Here is a 17,528-nt window from a genome sequence, read left to right on the forward strand (position 1 = left end):
ATCTTATGGTATCAGTTGATATTAGTCATATTTTAACGAAGCAGCATCTGTTATAAAAATAAAACCGGGTCGATATTAATAACTGATACTTATTTCCATCTCGTCTGTTTCTGGTCATTTCTTAGAGATTCAGAAGTGAATCCTGAGTGCAAAAACAAGCAGCAGACAAGGAGAGTTCCTGAACTGTTTCTATTTATTAAGAATATAAAAAGAACAGCTGAACATGCTTCCTCCCAAAACATAAGAAATCATCCAGAGGAAGAGTCTCGGCCAGGTGGGGAAAACAGGAATGCTGATCCAAAAGAAGGCAGGCGACTAAATAAGCAGAATATTTGGGACCAAAGAATTGACAGAAATCCTCCCTCCAGTTTGGAGCCAAACCTACATGGCAACTTTGTCAACCTGTGGATCAATTTATGTAAAAAGTTGAAGAGAGAGAGAGGAAACTGAAGGCAGACGGACACCCTGTGTCCTCTAGTCCTTCCTCAGCGGTATCGTCTGCTCTTTGATGCCGTCCTTTGTGACGACGCAGACCCGAAGGGCGTCTCCGGTGTAGACGTCTCTCTCTGCGGCTGAGATGAAGACGTCTTTGACCAGCTGCACGGCTTTCTCCTGAGTCAAAGGGAGGTGCTGCACACCCTCCATGTTCTTGAACCCAATCTGTGATGCAGCATTTTGGAAAGAGTCAGACTGTGTTCATATTGAGGATGAATAAAACGGTCTGTGTGTGTTTTTATTGACCTGGTTGTCCAGCAACGGCTGCAGCATGGCGCTGGCGGACCCTCCGGCCTTGTAGGTGTCTCTCTGGTAGGAGCCGACCGGGTCGAAGCTGTACACCGCTCCTTTGCCTGCGTTGCACATATTTCGGGTTGTACACAGAAAAAAATAAAATAAAGACAACCTTTATGCATTAATAAAACAAAATAATGTTATGTAATAATAAATACCCGTCACTTTTGCTGGAGACAGAATGGAGCACAAAATATTTCTACTGATATTGATCCACCTGAGAACAAGTCTGTGTTGTTTTTGAAAGAGTTTACAAATTATTCCCATATTTAATTAGGCTATTTGATGAAGGATAACTGTTTTAAAAATAATAATTTCTGACCAAATTCCACAAATTATGAAGGAAAAACTTTAATAACTACAAAATAATAACAGGGCTGCTATTGTTTCAGTAATCGATTGATTATGATTGATTGGACAGAAAAAATTTCAGAGAATCACTTTTTATACATTACAAATAGATCAAAATAAGCAAATTAATGAAGGCTTCAATAAGAAGATAAACATTTTGTTGCCTAAAATGAAATTATGCAGCATTCCCTTAGTGTACAGTTCATCATTTTGTATCTGGAGCTTAAAGAAAAACACTAACAATTTTATATATACTTTTTTTATACAGCTTCAGCTTAATTACTGCCATCAGCAAATGTGTATGTGGTTTATCAGCAAATGGGCTTTTATTGAGTCTATCTTAGTTGAAAGTCCTTTTAATAAAAAATTCTTAACTATTACTTTGATGAATCATCTCAACCAGAGCTTTCTTTGTTTATTGGCAATAAGATGTGAAGTTTGACCCATTTCATACAATTTTTGCTCTGAAGTATATAAAATACAACAATGAAGCCAGCTGTGTTTACTGTAACATGTACATCTAGCTGAACGGTTTGAACTCTTGAGCATAAGAGCATACAAACCTTCTTCATCCAGACCCCCAATGATGTTGTAGACGTAGTACGGGAAGAACCTCCGGCTGTACAAGATGGTGGACAACATGGCTGCGATGGCTCCACTGGTCATAGTTTTGTTGTTTGAGTGTTTGTACATCTGAGAAGAGAAATATTATTTTATAAGTGAATATAATATTTAAATCACTTTGGTATTATGATTTATATTCGGGGGTTTTTATCCAAAATTGATTGTAATTTACACTTGCACAAAGTCGCAAAGGGAAAACTAACGACTTACACTGAAAATGTTTTAAAGAAAAAATGTCCAATGTTTCCAGTTAATTTTATGTGTATAACTTTGGTGCCTAAAACAAAATTCAGGTGCCTGAATTTTGTGTTCTTCTCCGTATCATACAGCATTTTGTGAATTTGGCCAATTCAAGTAAATGCAACGTTGACAAGTTCCCGCAGAACAAACTGTTTATAGAGCAGGGTGATTCAAAACCACAGTGAAACCGAAAACAGCTCACCTTTAGCCTGGCGTCAATGATTTTTGTCAGCGTCAGACAGTCGCCATGGAAACCACTGCAGCCAATGACAGTTGTGTCTGTCCTGTAAGCGTGTGAGGACATAACATTAACATCTTTAATATAAAAAATTAAATATACATTTAGCACCAAAAAGCTAATGTGATGGGCTTTAAAAGCTTGTCGTTATAACTTGTACTTTTATTTCAATAAATACAGCAAAATGTTGAATTTTTAAGTCATTTGGTTGGATTTAAGTCCATCTTTATTCTTGCTGGGAATATTAAAAGCCATCTTCTAATGAGTCTCAGCACATAAAGACAACATATCAGCCGAGAGGTGAAGCTTTTTATTGCGGTCAGTCTTCATAGCATCCATGGTCAGAGGAGTCACTTACAGCTTGTAGCATTTCGGGGAGTCGCGGCTGTGGATGGAGTAGCCTTCGCTTAGCCTGGTGTCTGACGCTACGATGGCAAAATCTTCTCCAGCAACAGCTAGTACGGTTCTGAGAAGAAGAGAAGAAACCGGTTAGCTCCAATGTCCCTAAAGCATCAAGAGTGAACACAAACTACTGTAGCCTAGCTAAAGGATGCTAACAGAACAGATCCGAAACTGAAAGTGTGGCGTTTACTCCGTTCTTCCTTTTTATGACTTTACATCATGAATCAAATAAATACATTACTACATCGTGACATCACAAATGTAAAGTTTATACTAAAACCTGATTTGTTAACTCCTGAACTGGTTTGCTAAAATTAACCGGATAGCATAAGCTAGCTTCAAGGCTAATCTGACATTAACAGAACATCTCCACTGACCCTCCGTTGAAAGCGTAAGGTGAAAATCTGTTCTCTACGGCGCCGGCATAATGATACTCCTTCATCTTTCCAGGACCTCCAAAACCTTGAGCTGAAAGCATCTCGGAAACAAAGCAAGGGGGAAAACTCAGCTTCCCTCGGCTAAACTCGCTGTATCACTGCAGTATGGCAGTCTCTTTCTCTGCACTCACCAACCGCCCGTCTGGTGAGACTCACAGCTGACCGGCGCCCCTACAGGATGATCGAGGTACAACATGCAATTCAGCTACTACTGGATTACAGACTTTTTGTTTTTTACAGTTTCTTAATTTGCGCTACCAGATCTGGTTGTCAGAAGGTTTTCTGGTGTAGCGCAGCTCAATAATGAACATGTTATAAGTTCCAAAAAATTTTTTGTGAGAAATATATACAAACCATCAGAGCTAGTTCTTCCATAGTATGAATATACATATTATATAGCAGAGTGGGCACGCCCTTTCTACCATTTGATGTAAAATGATGATAGCATTTGATTTTTGGGGGGTAATCTCCATTGTTTTTTAGGGACTCTTCTGTTCTTGTTATTCAATGAAAATAACAGTGTAACATTAACACTACTCACTTTATTCATGAGCAAAATCAGGACAGAGATATTTGTGAATTTCAAAAACTTTAATTTATTTTGCAATTAGTTGCATCTTAGATTTTGTGCAAATCGCCAACATAAACATTATAGCTTAACGTTGATTTTTTAAAAATGACTCCGTCTCAAAAAACTCAACATCATGACAGTGGGAAGGATTTTCAAATATTCTCAATTTTAGCCAAACATCTGTGGATTATGAAAAATTAAAAGACCAAGTGAACACTAGATTATAAAAATAAAAAATTTTGGCCACATGCTTTTGTGTGAGCATTACAGAAGACAAAGTGACAACACATGGCAACATAAACAATGTAGAAAAGTTTATATTTTTTCTGTTATTGTGTAACTTACCTGGTGATCAAACTGAAACATTGTGCAGATCAGTTCAAACAAATATGTAGTATATAAGAGTATACTTCAGATTAACTTCTTATAAATTCAAAACAAGATTATGGTAAGCAAAAAATAAAATAGGTTTAAGTATTTAAATCCCAACTTCTCTATGTGTAATTATTTTTGCAATTATTGGCCACTTTTATTTTATTATGGAACATCAATGTTTATTTTCTAAACATAAATAGTTACCTTTTACCAGAGTAATATTTTGACTGCTAACGTAGCTCTCATTTTGTTACGTTAAATTCCCTTCCAATCCAAACACACAAAGAACCTCATCAGCCATCTTGTAAAGGAAAAAGACATAAAAATGTGAGATTTGAATAATTTACAACAAAAACCTATATTAGTATTAAAGAAGGAGAAATAGCAGAAAGAGATTATAAGGTTTGTCCAACATGATACACATAAAAATGGAACAATTAGCCCTTTGGAGTGGCTTTTATTTAAAAAAAAAACAATTCATTCACTGTGACATTAGAGGCAACAAATAACTATTTAACAACCAGTTTACAGGACAATTTAATGCAAACATAAAATAATAACAAAAACATCCAAACACTACATTTAGGCTGATTCCAAAATCACTAACTCAATGTAAACAAATGTTAGAGTAATTACCTTTAGTGTAATTACAAGTGGTTACAATTGCATCTTACGATTGTGAGAACAGTGAATGTTGGAGAAACTGAAATCTGAAATATAGTTAAAATAAAACTTAAAACTCCAGTGTCCGCAAACACACAGGACGAATAGCACCACTTATTTAAAAAATATTGACCCAGACTGATTTCTCAGTCAAGGAGTCATTAAAAACACAAACCACAGATAATAAGATGCAAAACACTCAAATTAATTTTCAAAATTTGAATGACATCAGTAGGTCCTTTAAAAGCCTGCGTTGAGTGAGTTTAAATGAGTTTCAGCACCAGATTTTTTTTATTATACCAGTGTATAACAGCAGAAATTTATGGATAGTTCACTGGGAACCATTACGTTTTACAGGCATAGAAATGAATTCAAGGTTTTGTAAAAATGAACTAAGCTCTTCGTTACCAACCAACAGCAGGTTAAGCGCTCATTTAATTTTTTATTTTGCTTTCTTAATTAAATACAGCGTTTTAAAGAACACAATGTTCAAACAAATCTTTATTTAAGAAAAACAATTTACATTGTCCAGAAATGTTGACAGAGGATTTGTGGACAAATTAACTACATTTTTACGTTGGTCATTTCTGAGCCGATTTAGACTTCTTCTGTGTTTTTACTCCTTTCTTTTTGGGTGTTGTGAAATCTTTGTCACAAACCTCACACACCCAAAGACCTGAGAAGACAGGATGAATTGTTGAGCACAAACAAAGCCAAAAACAAGCACAAAATGGTAAAAGAGAATGATGGCATTAAAAATGTCGTAGTCGGTAAAATTCCTTAGGGATCATCAAAAAACTGAGACGAGTCAGTAGGATGTTTAAACCTTTTGGAAAAACACAAACATAAAACCTCTTTGTTCAATTTAACTGAACCTAAAGTCTTAGAGAAAGTGGAGGAAATGATGAAACATTCAATATGCTGATAAATGTTGGAGAGAAAATCATATTTATATGCAAACAAATCAACAAAAACAGTTTTATCAGAAGATGAATATTTTGAACTGGGCCCTCAAACTGTAGGGTGATTTGAAGAGATGCAATCTGACCAACAGCAGGGTTTCCCCCAGTGCTTTATAAGCCTGGCAGCCCACCAGGCTTTAGTTGTGCCCCCACCAGGCAAAGCATTACTTTTTTAAGTCTTTTTAAAATGTTTGCATTTTTAAGATTTTATAGTTGGTGTTCAGGTGTTAATCTTTCAGTAACACATGATTAGTGTGATATTTCCAAATTTGTTGTCAAATGTAAACGTTTTTTTAACTCAAAAACACAACAGGCCGCTGGATGAATGTCTGCCTCAGGGAAACCTTGAACAGCATGGGTTTTTTATTGTAAACTGAATTTATTACACTTTATGGATTAAAATAATGAACTTCTGCCATTTCTGAATTAAATGGTTTTTTTAAAAGACTGGCAACAATTCTGCATTCAGTTCACACAGCGACCAAAAGTCTAAAAGAAAATCTAAATATTTTTCAATAAACATTTTCCTGCTTACTCTCATTTCAAGGGTTGAGGTTTATTAGTGACAATAAAAACATCTTTTTATGAGTCAATTCTTCATAATTATGAAAATAAATCATTTGCACTCAGACTATTCTCTGTCCAACTCAAACTATCTGGAAATCTGTGGAGTAAAACTGGAAAAGGAGAAATTCAGCTCATCGAAAGGTCCTTCATTCTAAATTCACTGGATTTGAACAGAAACTATTGCATGTCAGGCACATGTAAGAAATAATATCCGCTTTCTCAAAACGCTAAATGCTTTTTTTGAACTCTAATTTTTCTAGATATAGTTGCTCTAACATGCAGCTGCAGATGCAAACCAGTGAACAGTTGTACTGGTTATGTAAAACATTTATATTTAATCTGACGCAGCTATTTTATTTTAACTTAATGTAACAACTATCAAAGATAGTCAAATTAAGCTGATGAAGAAAAGCAAAACATCAACACACACGAAGTCGTTTGTCCTCACCTGTAGGTATTTCGTCCATGCCCACGCAGAAGGTGTGGTAGCCGCGGTCACACTTGTCACAGAACATCATCTCGTCCTCATGGTGCGGCTGGCGGCACACGGTGCACGTCTTACACTCCATGCACTGCCAGCGGTACGTCTGGATCACGCTCACCAGCTCCTGGCTCATGTCCAAGCAGGACGGATGGCCTGAGGTTCACAGACACACAGACGGGTAAAGCAGAACGGTGGAGGACACACAGAAACGCAAACAGAACAGAAAAAAGACGTGTGTGAACAGACCCTTGTACATCTAGCTAAAGCTGCAGCTCTGCTGTTTTAAAGGTGACTTATTATGTTTCCTGAATCAGGTTAGGACACAACAATCATTCTTAGATAATGAGATTTTAATCTCATTGTCCTCCATCCAAACTGAGATGTTTTATGTCACTTTAAAGCCAAATCAGCTACTGCTGGGCACGACCTTTTATCCTCAATGTTTACATTCACACGTTAAAATTATAATTCAAAGACACTATTTATCCCAAAGGAAAATTAAATGTTCCTTTAAGTCGTTTAAAATGGCCGCAAACTGTTATACAACTGTACATGTTTGAAAAGCAGAAGTGGAGCCTCCTGCACAACCAACAAGCATACAGAAAATGGTTTCTGGATGGGACGTCATCAACATAACACTTGTGTTTTACAGCAGCCATTGTACATCAATAAAACCAGCTGACCAAACATGCTGGAGCTCAGCTGGGGTTGCTAGGTAATATCAGAGTGTCTGCTGTTTGTGACTCTGGAGTTTATTTTAAACATCTCATTTTCCAAACACCAAAGAGATTATTAACTTGTATCAAAAAATGCTGGGAGTTTTTTTTTTTATTCTTAATGAAGCACTTGATCTGTTTATAGAAGCATTTTAGATACAAATGGAAATATAAAAATGTACAAAATACGAATCTGTACATTATGTCCCCTTTAAATGAGCATATTCATTTGAATTTTTACTGCAACTGTAACACAAAATATCCTTCAACTCTTAAGTCACAATTCCTGCTGAGCAAAAATGTCTAATTCTAAAAAATGTCAAACAAATGTCTACTGTAGCCTGGTATCAGGCAAGGAGTACTACTAAAATAGAAAAAGAATTGAAACTAATTAGAATTTCGGACAGTAGCATGTGGAGTATTGTAAATAAACACATAAAGCTAATAATTTCAAAGTCATAGCAGAACAGAGTAACAAAACAAAGAGCAGGAAATGTGGCGTTAAATGGCAGCTTGCAGACTCACCGCTGTTATCACACTGGGAGCAGTGAATGAGAGCCTCCGGCCTGCCTCTCCTGTTGGCCTCTTTACCCTTCTGGCAAATGCCACAAATAGCATTTGGAATGACCTTAGGCTGCAAGGGCAGAATAACGCTATAAAACCAATCAAACATTTGAATTTTGTAGTCATGGATATACAGCAGAAGAGGAAAAAAAAACAAAACTTTTTTTTTCTACTCTAAAATATAATCACCTGCTGCATTAAATTTCATTTTAGGACTCAATTAATTGAATTAACTCTAGAGATACTCCTCTCTGACCACATCTGTATTTCCTTTTGGTTATAATATAGAAATGATCAGTGATAATTACAGATGTGACAAATTATCTTTGTCATAAATGCTAAAAGAAAAACTTCTGGTGAAACTTGCAGCCTACTTTTTAAAGAACACAAAAAAACCCAAAACTTATTCATTAATAATCTCGCAGGCAACAAGAAGCTTTCCACCTTTTTTCAGAAATTAAAATCAATATAATCTAGTATAAACATTGTGATACACACACAAACACCAAAGCAAGTGTCTTCCTCCACTGAAATAAGAAACAAAGTGAACTAGTTCTTTATATTTACATTTTTTAACAATATGTTGATGCACCAAAGTAATTTAACCCAAAAAATTTAAGTACCATAGCAAATTAAATGCTTTTATTCTCACAAAACACAAACTAAGAACTTATCTAAAAAAAATTAAAATGAATAATAAGCAGTTTGTTGTTAACTTGGCAAAACTGGGTGAGATTTCTAAAACCTTTGCACCTAAACAGGAAAGCACAGTTTGCTCTAAAACAAAAGTATTTCAGTACCAAAATGACAACTTTCAAAAAGCTTTTAGCTAAATCTCCTGCATGCTCCAACTTGAAGTGTTGAAACATTTAAAACACTCAAGAAAAAAGCAGCAAATGAAACAAAACTATCCAGGGAGAAACGAAAACTCTGAGCAGAAACAGAAACGTTGAGATGCGTTTTGTTCTTCACCTCAGAAACCTGCTAACAGATCATTAAAAACCACTTTGTTATTAAAATACTATTTTAAAAAGTTACAATAAACTCCAAATATGGAGGATTGTGAAACAACATGAACTATAAACTGCTTTGGAAAAGAAAAACGCTGAGAACTTTTCTACTTTTTGTCACGTCACCATAAATCTTGAAGCATTTTATTGGTAATTTATATCATATTAATGAATGACAGTGAAAATGACAACAAAATAGAGCATTAGCTATTATATGTCTTCACAATTATGTATTAATTAGTGCTGATCTATCACATCAATTCTGTATGACATGATTTCTTTTTTATTTTAATGTAATAAAATGTGGAAAGATTCATGATTTTGCAAGGCATAATTTATACCAGCACATTATGTGGCATTAATCAGATAAATATAAACTGATTAGATTTAATTTTAAAGAAAAACTGAAAAAAGTGTGAAAACCAAAAACTTGAATCAATAAAAATTAATTTGAATTAGACAGAAAATATAAATATCTTTCAAATTCAAAAACAATCCCAAATAAAATAAATAGACATTAAATAAATTAACATTTTTCTGCTTATTCTCATTTCAAGTGATTACGTTCATTAAGTCAGTCTATCTGGATTCATCTACAGATAATAAAATACATTTTTACACAGCTCTGGAAAAAATTAAGAGTTTGCTTAAAATGATCAGTTTCTCTGATTTAGTTTTTAGTTTTTAGTAAAATGAACATTGTTCTTTTATTCTATAAATTACTGACAACACGTCTCCAAAAAAAAAAAAAAATTTTGTTGAAAATGAGAAATGGTCAAAATAACAAAAAAGATGCAGAGCATTCAGAGCTCAAGTAATGCAAATAAAACAAGTTGATATTCATTTAGAAACAATCATACCAATGTTTTAACTTAAATCAATATTTGGAGGAATAACCAGGAGGTTTTCAATGGGGTTCAGTAGAGTGGACTCTTAGTTTTATCCAGAGCTGCAGGTCATGAAGTATTTATGAATCTATTCTTCATGATTATAAAAATAAATCCCACTCAGAGCTCAGACTATTCTCGGTTTGACCCAAACTGTCTGGAGATCTTTTGCAGTGAAACTGGAAAAGGAGCAATCCATGAAACTGCATCCAGCTCGTGTAAATATCCTTTATTCTAAATTCACTGGATTTGAACAGGAAATATTGCATACCATGCACACGTAAGAAATAATACCAACTTTCTCAAAACGCTAAATGCTTATTTTTTTCTTTTTTAAAAACTGTCATTTCTCTAGATAGAGCCACGTTGCTCTGACATGCAGCTGCAGAGGCAAACAAGTGAACAGTTGTACTGGTTATATAGAAACATTGATATACTGCTGGTGTCACAGCTGGTTGAAAAGTTATGACGTAGTTTAGACATTTAAATTCACATCTATACAAAACTGCTGTAGCGTTATCAAACCGATTCCTGTCATTAGCAGGGAGAAATCAGCAACAAAGTGAACAAAGGCTTTAAAACCGCCCAGTTTTCACTGGTTGTATGCAGCCTCTCCCCCACGTATTGCTGCACACTGCTAGCGGAAAGAAAAATAAAGTCAATTTTGAGTAAGAATATTATTTTAAACTCTTCAACACGAACATGTCTCTGGTATAACCCAACTCCACCTTCTTGTACGTTTGTCAACGCTACCAGAGTTACAAAAAATCTAAATATATTTACTTCTTAAAACACTATGTAGTCTTAAAATATAGAAATAATACTACTATTACATCTACCTCCCTATAAGAGGAAAAGGATTGTGTTGTAGTGACCTTACTTTGAGGAACTTTGACGCACTGAATGCTGCAACAACCAGCCAGAAAACGACCATCCCCACACTACAAAGCTGAGCTTAAGTCAAAGGGACACATTCAGGTCCTTCATACCCACCTAACAGCTGATTTATCCACACATTTGACATGTTCTCTTTTCGTTTAATATAAAAAAATAAAACACAATGACCTGCAAGGGAACACGTCACCTAAGCTCGACCAAAGATGTTGCATTTATGGGTGTTGGAAAAGGAGAAGCACTTTTTTTTGGCTCTGTCAATCAGCAACTGCAGCTCAGCTCAGCGACAGTGTGAAAACGGTCAGAAACACTTCAACAGGACAAATAACGTCCAAACCGAGCCGCTGTCTCACACTCATTAACAGTCTAGAAAGAAAGTGTGCTATGCTGCTAATGCAGTTAAACGTAACTCCGACTAGTACGACTTTTATGGCTTATTGGATTAACAATGGACTTAGGCAGAAATTAAACGACTTAAAATATATTTCTTTGAAAACTAAATAATAATTTTATTCCATATTTCTGTTTTTTGTATTGCGTTATCCAGCTTGAAGTGAAAAGCTTTATGATTTGACCTCATGGGGAAACATCTACCTTATAATTCAGGTTGAGTTTGTGCCGTCTGATTCTCAACACAATTAAATGAAGCTACTCTTTACGCCATCATATTGAGGACTGGGATGCTACAGACTGTAACTATTAGCAGATCATTTAAATTAAAACTGCACTGGAGTCGTTTTGTTTTTTTGGACTTCTCAGGTTAAAAGCTGTGGCAGAGTTCAAATGGATCAGGTGGATTAGGCTAAACCAGGGCTAGCATCACCGCAAAAACACAAAATCTTAATTTGTTGATGTCGACGTACATTTCTGATCACTAAATTGCATTTGTAATTACATTGTAAATTTATTGTTTCACTTTATTGGAAAACACAAATTATTAACAGACTTCTATAATGCAAGGACTTGGTTGGCGATGCAACTTGAGGCCATAAAAAACACGGATCTGCACATTTCTGAAGTCGGTTTTGTTTCTTTTAAGTAGAAATTCTCACTGCTTCTTGAAATCAATAAATAACAGAACATGGAATCAATCAGTAAATAATACATCTATCTGCAGGAAAAAGCTCGCTCCATTCTGATTCAATAACCATTTAGTGGGATTTTACCTTGTTTTCAAGCCATAATGCATTTTAAAAGTGAAGTATTTCTAAGATTGTGGTTTAAAATAATATATCACTGATTTATTGAATATGATTTTACCAAATATGAAATAATAATAAGCCTGCAGGTCGTGGTAGTCGGGGTTTCATTTAATCAGTAAGGATTAGTGTGCATGGCACACTTCAGAGACAGACGATAATATTATCTACAGTGATATACTTTATAAAACCACCACAAAATGTATGCGGCTTATTTTTTTCTTATATCTTTAACAAAGTTTCTTTTTCAAGAAGAGAAAATTAGCAGCCAAAAAATCCACATACTTGTCTTAAAATTTTTTTTTGACAAGTGAGGACAGATAAGAGGTATATTAAGGGCAATCAGAAGGAAAAAAAAGTTCAAATTTGTCTTCACTGAAGAAAAAAGTAAAAGTGCAGTGAAAAAGAAACGTGAACTGTTCCTTTAAAATGTTCTTATTGCTCACAGTTGGGTTAAAAAAAAGCGGGCGGGGGATCAGGGTGTGGAGGGGGTCAATCGTAAAACCAAAAAAAGTCAAAGGTCAGGACCCCCTGGTGTGTGACTGTGTGTGTGAGGCGAGGTGGACCAGGACATTCCAGCTGGGAGACAGGCTGACCAACTGTAGATGCTGAAGAGAGCTAGGTAGGGGGTCAGAAATGGATGGAGTAAGGAGGTGGTGACAGTAGAAAGAGGAGAGGGGCAGAAAGTGCTGCTGCTGTTGTTGGAGAAGAGTTTTCAGGTGGATTTGTCCTCTACCTTGTACCCTGGAGTGGCTTTGTGGGAGTGGCGCTGGTCTTTTCCTGGCGTTGACGTCCTATCTTTGGCTTTGGACTTATGATGATGTCCTCCTCCGCCCTCCTGGCTCTCCACGTCTGAGGTGTTTCCTGATGAGCTGTCCTAAGGAGAAACAGGCGGTAACAAATTTAAGAAAACAAGCCAGAAAGTTATCCTTCATGAAAGAAAACGTTGGGAGGTGGCATAAAGATAGCACAGAACTGCTGCTAAGTAGGGATGCACCGAATGCAGTTTTCTGACCTTTTCTATGTTTTCTGCCTGAAATGTCAATAAATACACCAAGAAAGTCACTGAGTTGGTAACAACAGTTAGCTGACCAAATATGGAGTTTGTTTAGGGTTATTTATTATATCTTATTTAATGTGTAGGGGCAGAAACTGCTGAAAAAGATAAGTTGGTGAGAATAGAATAGAATAGAATAGACACCCTGTTTTAACCACATTAGGCAGAGATCATACATTTCTACGTCTCCATCAATAAGCTATTGGCTTACTGATGAATTCTTGTTGTTCTTGTCGTCCTTGGCCTCATCTGCATCGTCCGAGTCGGGCTCTGAATCTGGAGCAGGAAGCTCTGGATCCAGTGGAGGCTCATACAGAGCGGTGTTCAGCGGCAAATAGCGCAACTCATTGGGCGAATACCTGACAGGAAGAAAACAACGATACATCGGGAGGGAAAATGATGATAAAACAAAAATTTTTTAGAATGGCTAGGGTGTCGTGTTCACCTTACGGTACGCGGTTACTCTACAAACAAGTAAAAAAGAACATGGATGTTGTTCTTTCGAGCTAAATGTACCTTTTGTAGTAATCTTGGAACTGTCCTGGGATGAGAGCCACAGGGTAAGGCCCGGTTTTGGTTAACTCTGGTGCAAGTACCTTGAATCTGCCCTGTGGTACCTGGATAACCTGGAAACATAAAGACATACATTCAGAAACTGATCTTAAAACAAAGTTATATGTGTTCATTTAACACTCAACTGAAGGTTTTTACTAAGAGTGCACAGACTGCAGTTTTCTGGACAATCAAATTTGGAGGTGCCGATTCCAAATTTGTCCAATTTCCATTTTTTGGATCCCCAAAGTTAAGGAAATCGTGGTTGATTTGATTGGTGTACGACTAGTTCTTACAGATGTCTTAATCTTTGGCACCAATTTCTACACTGGAATACTTAAATATATTTATGGAATTGTGAGGATATAAATATCAACCATAGATCCTCAGACATGGTTGAGGATGACCAAACTTCATCACTTCAATGTTACTCCCAGGCCAGAAAAATATTATCTTCAAAACTAAAATCACCAAAAATATTGTGATTTTTCTTAAACTACTCAACAATAACCTAAACATGAACTATTTTAAGCAAACAAATAAAGTGTTCAGTTTTATTTTTGTAGGAGCGGCACCATGGATCCAAAACTTCATCTGGTATTTTCATGTTTTCCTTGTTAAATGTAAGGAATCCAGTTTGCCTATTATTTTGGGCTCGATGGACGAAAACGGAAAAAAATATTTTATCTATTCTCAGCAATAAAAACATAATATATGTTAGTCTTTATTTAAAATCACTTTTTATGTTTAGCCAAGCCAGGTTGAAACTGCTTGTTACCCAGCAGGTTGTTGTTAGGTAACCATAGAATGAGTGAGTCAATTGATTCCACCAGCCTAGCTTAGCTTAGCTTAGCTTAGCTTAGCTTAGCTGGCCAGGAGAGGTTGAGTGGCTCCAGTCTTTCTTCTTCCTACATCTCCCAGAATGCCATGTGGTTCTGGATTGTAGTTCAATGAATATTCTCTATATTGAATATTCTATCAGATGTATTATCTATTGATACAGATCAACCCAGCCATAGAACCAGGCCTGGAGGCTTCGTGTCTATCGCGATATATGTTGTTATTGATTTATTGTCCAGCCCTACCAGGCCTCACTTTGATCACCTTTGATTTATTGCATGAATAAATGGAAATTAACTTTTTTTCATATTCCATTTTTTATTTCCATGCTTAACCAAGTCTGGAAAAACGCCTCCAGAATGTGCAGTAATTCCTGCCAGTAATATAAAACCGGACTTACGTGGGTCTGAAGGTCAAAATAAGCTCTCCTCTCTTCCATCCGCTCCCTGTTGAAGTTGCTGTTAAACTCTGCGGCTTTTTTCGCAGCCTCCTTTATGTACTCAGGAACTTTGCTGGCCTCGACCTTCTGAGGGTTTTGCTGCTGCATTTGCTACAGTAAAATACATCACATCAAGACGGAATCAATTATGAAGAAGCACTTTGTCAAAGTAAACTTCTTGCGTGATGTTTCTGCTGTTTGTGCTCACAGAGTACTCTTTCGCTATTCTCTGTCGCTCCCTTTCTTGCAGTATGACAGAATACTCAGCATGTTTGGAAGGATACTCCTTTATCATCAGATCTATCACTTCGTCGCTTCGCAGGGCTGTGAGACCTGAAGGCATCGCAAAGACTGGTGTCAGGAAATGCGTCAACTGTTTTGTAAATTATTTAAGGATTATAATTTGTACCCAGAGTGCACTGTGTCTCCGTAATGACGTTTTGTTCTCGAAGATAGAGCTTCTCTTTGTGGGACAAATCTCGCCTCTCCATATCTGCACAGAGATAAAAGAGAAAAGGGAAACTAACTCAGATCAACAGCTTGAAATAATTCTTCACAGCATGACAGAAGTTTAATTTAACACCAGGAAGAACATGAGTTCAGGGTAGCCTCTCTCTGTAATATAACCACATGTTGGGCATAGCTGCGTAGAAACTATTTATATTTACTTGAGTAACTTTTTGGAATTTTGTGATTACACATAATCACAAAATCTGCATTTTTCTTGCATTTTGGTGTTTCCACATTTCCACATAACTTTATATTTGGTCTATGTAATGATGTAGCTTTTAAATATTAGATTGATGTTTTGAACAGTTACTCAATACTTGAACAGACTTTTTGTTAAATATTTTTTCACTCTTACGTGAGTAATTTCTTGGCCGGCTACTTTTTGCTTTTACTTGAGTAAAAATATGTTGAAGTTGTGCTACTGCTGCATAATTTTTGGATGCTTATAACATTTTACTCCTTCTCTCATCAATATCAAGTCTTTAAAAAAATAAGATTACCCAGTTAACTTACAAGTGAGGAATGAGATTCAAACTTCACGAGAATCTAATTCTTACCAGGATACTTCCTCTTGAATGACGTCACTCCCAGATACTCGCTGACCTGCTCCTGCAGCATGTAATACTCTCCTGTGTCATCAGGTGGCCACTTATATTCTGTCAGGTTCTCTGCTGGAAAATATGTCGCTCTGTGTTGGGGTTTGTGAATTTAGAGGGAAGAACAGAGAAAAGCAGGTAAAAACAACAAGTGAGGTCAAGTCAGATGAAGACAATAGCTATTGTCTGTGCAGTGTACCCAAGCTCTTGGCTGAAGGTGTCACAGCTTCGGGAGCTGTCTCCTGAACCCATTCTTCTTCTTTTGGGAGGCTGACTGCCATCATTGGAAACCTCATCTATTACATCTTCCTGCAGACAAAAACAAAAATACAAACTATTAATGACACCAAGAATTCAGATCACAAATGCTTAAGAAATGTTTAACAGGCAAAGACAGACAGACCTAAATAAACTTTTGTTTCATTCAAATGTTTATTCATTTAATGAACAGGTTACCAAAGTTTGAAAAGTTACAAGACTGCTGAAAACATTCACATCATTTCAACAGTTTAAAGTTCTTTTATTGACAGTTTCTCAGTTTCACAACAATTTTTGTCTGAGACAAAAATAAAATTTAATTGTGTGGAACCCAAGCACTAGTAAATAAAGATGGTTATAATTGTAATAATCCATATGTGGTACGAATAATTGTTGCTTTACTGTTAAAATAACAACAATTAGATCATGTTATGCATATGACCTTTCAATGTTTTTAATTACAGTTTTTGTTTCATTTGAATGAAGTGGAAGACAGTAATAAAAGAGAAAATGTAAAACATCATCAGTCAATGCAAGACTGTCAAGCACTGAGTGCCGTAGTATATGACAGTCTTAAAATAATTTGCTTATTAAAGAAAATTCATTTTGTGTATGTTGTGCTGTTTAAGCTTGAAACACACATTTGAAGTCCCGTTTGTTATTTGCAAAAGTTCACTGACATGTAACTGTTTATGACCATCAAATGTGAGCAGGGAATATAAAATTATCATTTGAAAACAAAGGAGGGACACTAATGTCGCCAATACAACCATCCATAGGGATATAAGGAGCTAGCCGTTAGCTGACATCGAGGTAACGCAGAATTTCAAATTTCACTTATTTATGACATTAAACGAAGCAGAAATGTCACCTTTAGTGATTGTGCTCCTGGAGTGGCGGGGTTGCTATCGCATGGCGGTCTGATGGGGAGTACAGCTGCCATATTTCAGTAAAATAATGAAAGTAGCTAAGCTAGCTCAGTAGCCGTGGCTGTTTCTTCTTCTTCGATAAAGCGTTGGGACAAGTTTCAAAGTTAGAGCAGTGACCCCTGGTGGCTCGGAGGATTAATCGGGAATTATTTTGTTCAACAATATTTTTTGATCCCAAAGGGAAATATACGAATTCAGATGCACTGTTTTAGAAAGTATTTTAAAACATATATCCAAGTTAATCAAAATATAATTGAAAAACATATTCCAATAGCAATGGTTATTCCTGCTACTTGTGCAGCCACAAGTAGCAGGAATAAAACATTTAAGAATTTTTGTCTTTATTTCTGGCGCAAATATCTTAGTACACTAGA

At 36.1% G+C, this 17,528-nt stretch overlaps 2 protein-coding genes across 3 annotated transcripts; both read right to left on the reverse strand.

The window, feature by feature from the left end:
• Positions 1-175: 175 nt before the first annotated feature.
• On the reverse strand, positions 176-3,217 carry psmb1 (proteasome 20S subunit beta 1). Its single transcript, XM_055036657.1, has 6 exons — positions 3,022-3,217; positions 2,601-2,708; positions 2,207-2,288; positions 1,704-1,833; positions 742-848; positions 176-660 (listed from the first exon to the last, which is right to left on the reverse strand). The coding sequence occupies exons 1-6, from the start codon at positions 3,120-3,122 to the stop codon at positions 475-477; spliced, it is 714 nt and encodes a 237-aa protein (XP_054892632.1). The 5' UTR covers positions 3,123-3,217; the 3' UTR covers positions 176-474.
• A 1,247-nt stretch (positions 3,218-4,464) lies between these two features.
• On the reverse strand, positions 4,465-17,232 carry phf10 (PHD finger protein 10). 2 transcript variants are annotated; one of them, XM_055036850.1, is made up of 12 exons: positions 17,097-17,232; positions 16,167-16,276; positions 15,929-16,059; positions 15,271-15,354; positions 15,070-15,194; positions 14,823-14,972; positions 13,547-13,656; positions 13,242-13,389; positions 12,710-12,850; positions 7,945-8,053; positions 6,668-6,856; positions 4,465-5,366 (listed from the first exon to the last, which is right to left on the reverse strand). In XM_055036850.1, exons 1-12 carry the CDS (start codon positions 17,166-17,168, stop codon positions 5,272-5,274), a joined length of 1,464 nt encoding a protein of 487 aa, XP_054892825.1. In that variant the 5' UTR covers positions 17,169-17,232; the 3' UTR covers positions 4,465-5,271. The 2 variants fall into 2 exon arrangements, with proteins under 2 accessions (XP_054892825.1, XP_054892826.1); XM_055036851.1 differs by lacking the exons at positions 4,465-5,366; positions 6,668-6,856; positions 7,945-8,053 and adding an exon at positions 10,095-12,591.
• Between the last annotated feature and the right edge of the window lie 296 nt (positions 17,233-17,528).

The sequence above is a fragment of the Poeciliopsis prolifica genome, unplaced genomic scaffold (genome assembly GCF_027474105.1).
Source record: "Poeciliopsis prolifica strain line A6 unplaced genomic scaffold, Auburn_PproV2 SCAFFOLD011, whole genome shotgun sequence".
NCBI lineage: Eukaryota > Metazoa > Chordata > Actinopteri > Cyprinodontiformes > Poeciliidae > Poeciliopsis > Poeciliopsis prolifica.

Coding starts and splice junctions, on each gene's coding strand:
- psmb1 (XM_055036657.1), bottom strand. CDS start 3,122: ATGCTTTCAGCTCAAGGTTTTGGAGGTCCTGGAAAGATGAAGGAGTAT. Junction 2,709..3,021: donor CCTTACGCTTTCAACGGAGG/GTCAGTGGAGAT, acceptor TCTTCTTCTCAG/AACCGTACTAGCTGTTGCTG. Junction 1,834..2,206: donor TCATTGACGCCAGGCTAAAG/GTGAGCTGTTTT, acceptor TTCTCTTCTCAG/ATGTACAAACACTCAAACAA.
- phf10 (XM_055036850.1), bottom strand. CDS start 17,168: ATGGCAGCTGTACTCCCCATCAGACCGCCATGCGATAGCAACCCCGCC. Junction 13,657..14,822: donor ATTTTGACCTTCAGACCCAC/GTAAGTCCGGTT, acceptor TTATGTTTCCAG/GTTATCCAGGTACCACAGGG. Junction 13,390..13,546: donor TTCCAAGATTACTACAAAAG/GTACATTTAGCT, acceptor TCTTCCTGTCAG/GTATTCGCCCAATGAGTTGC.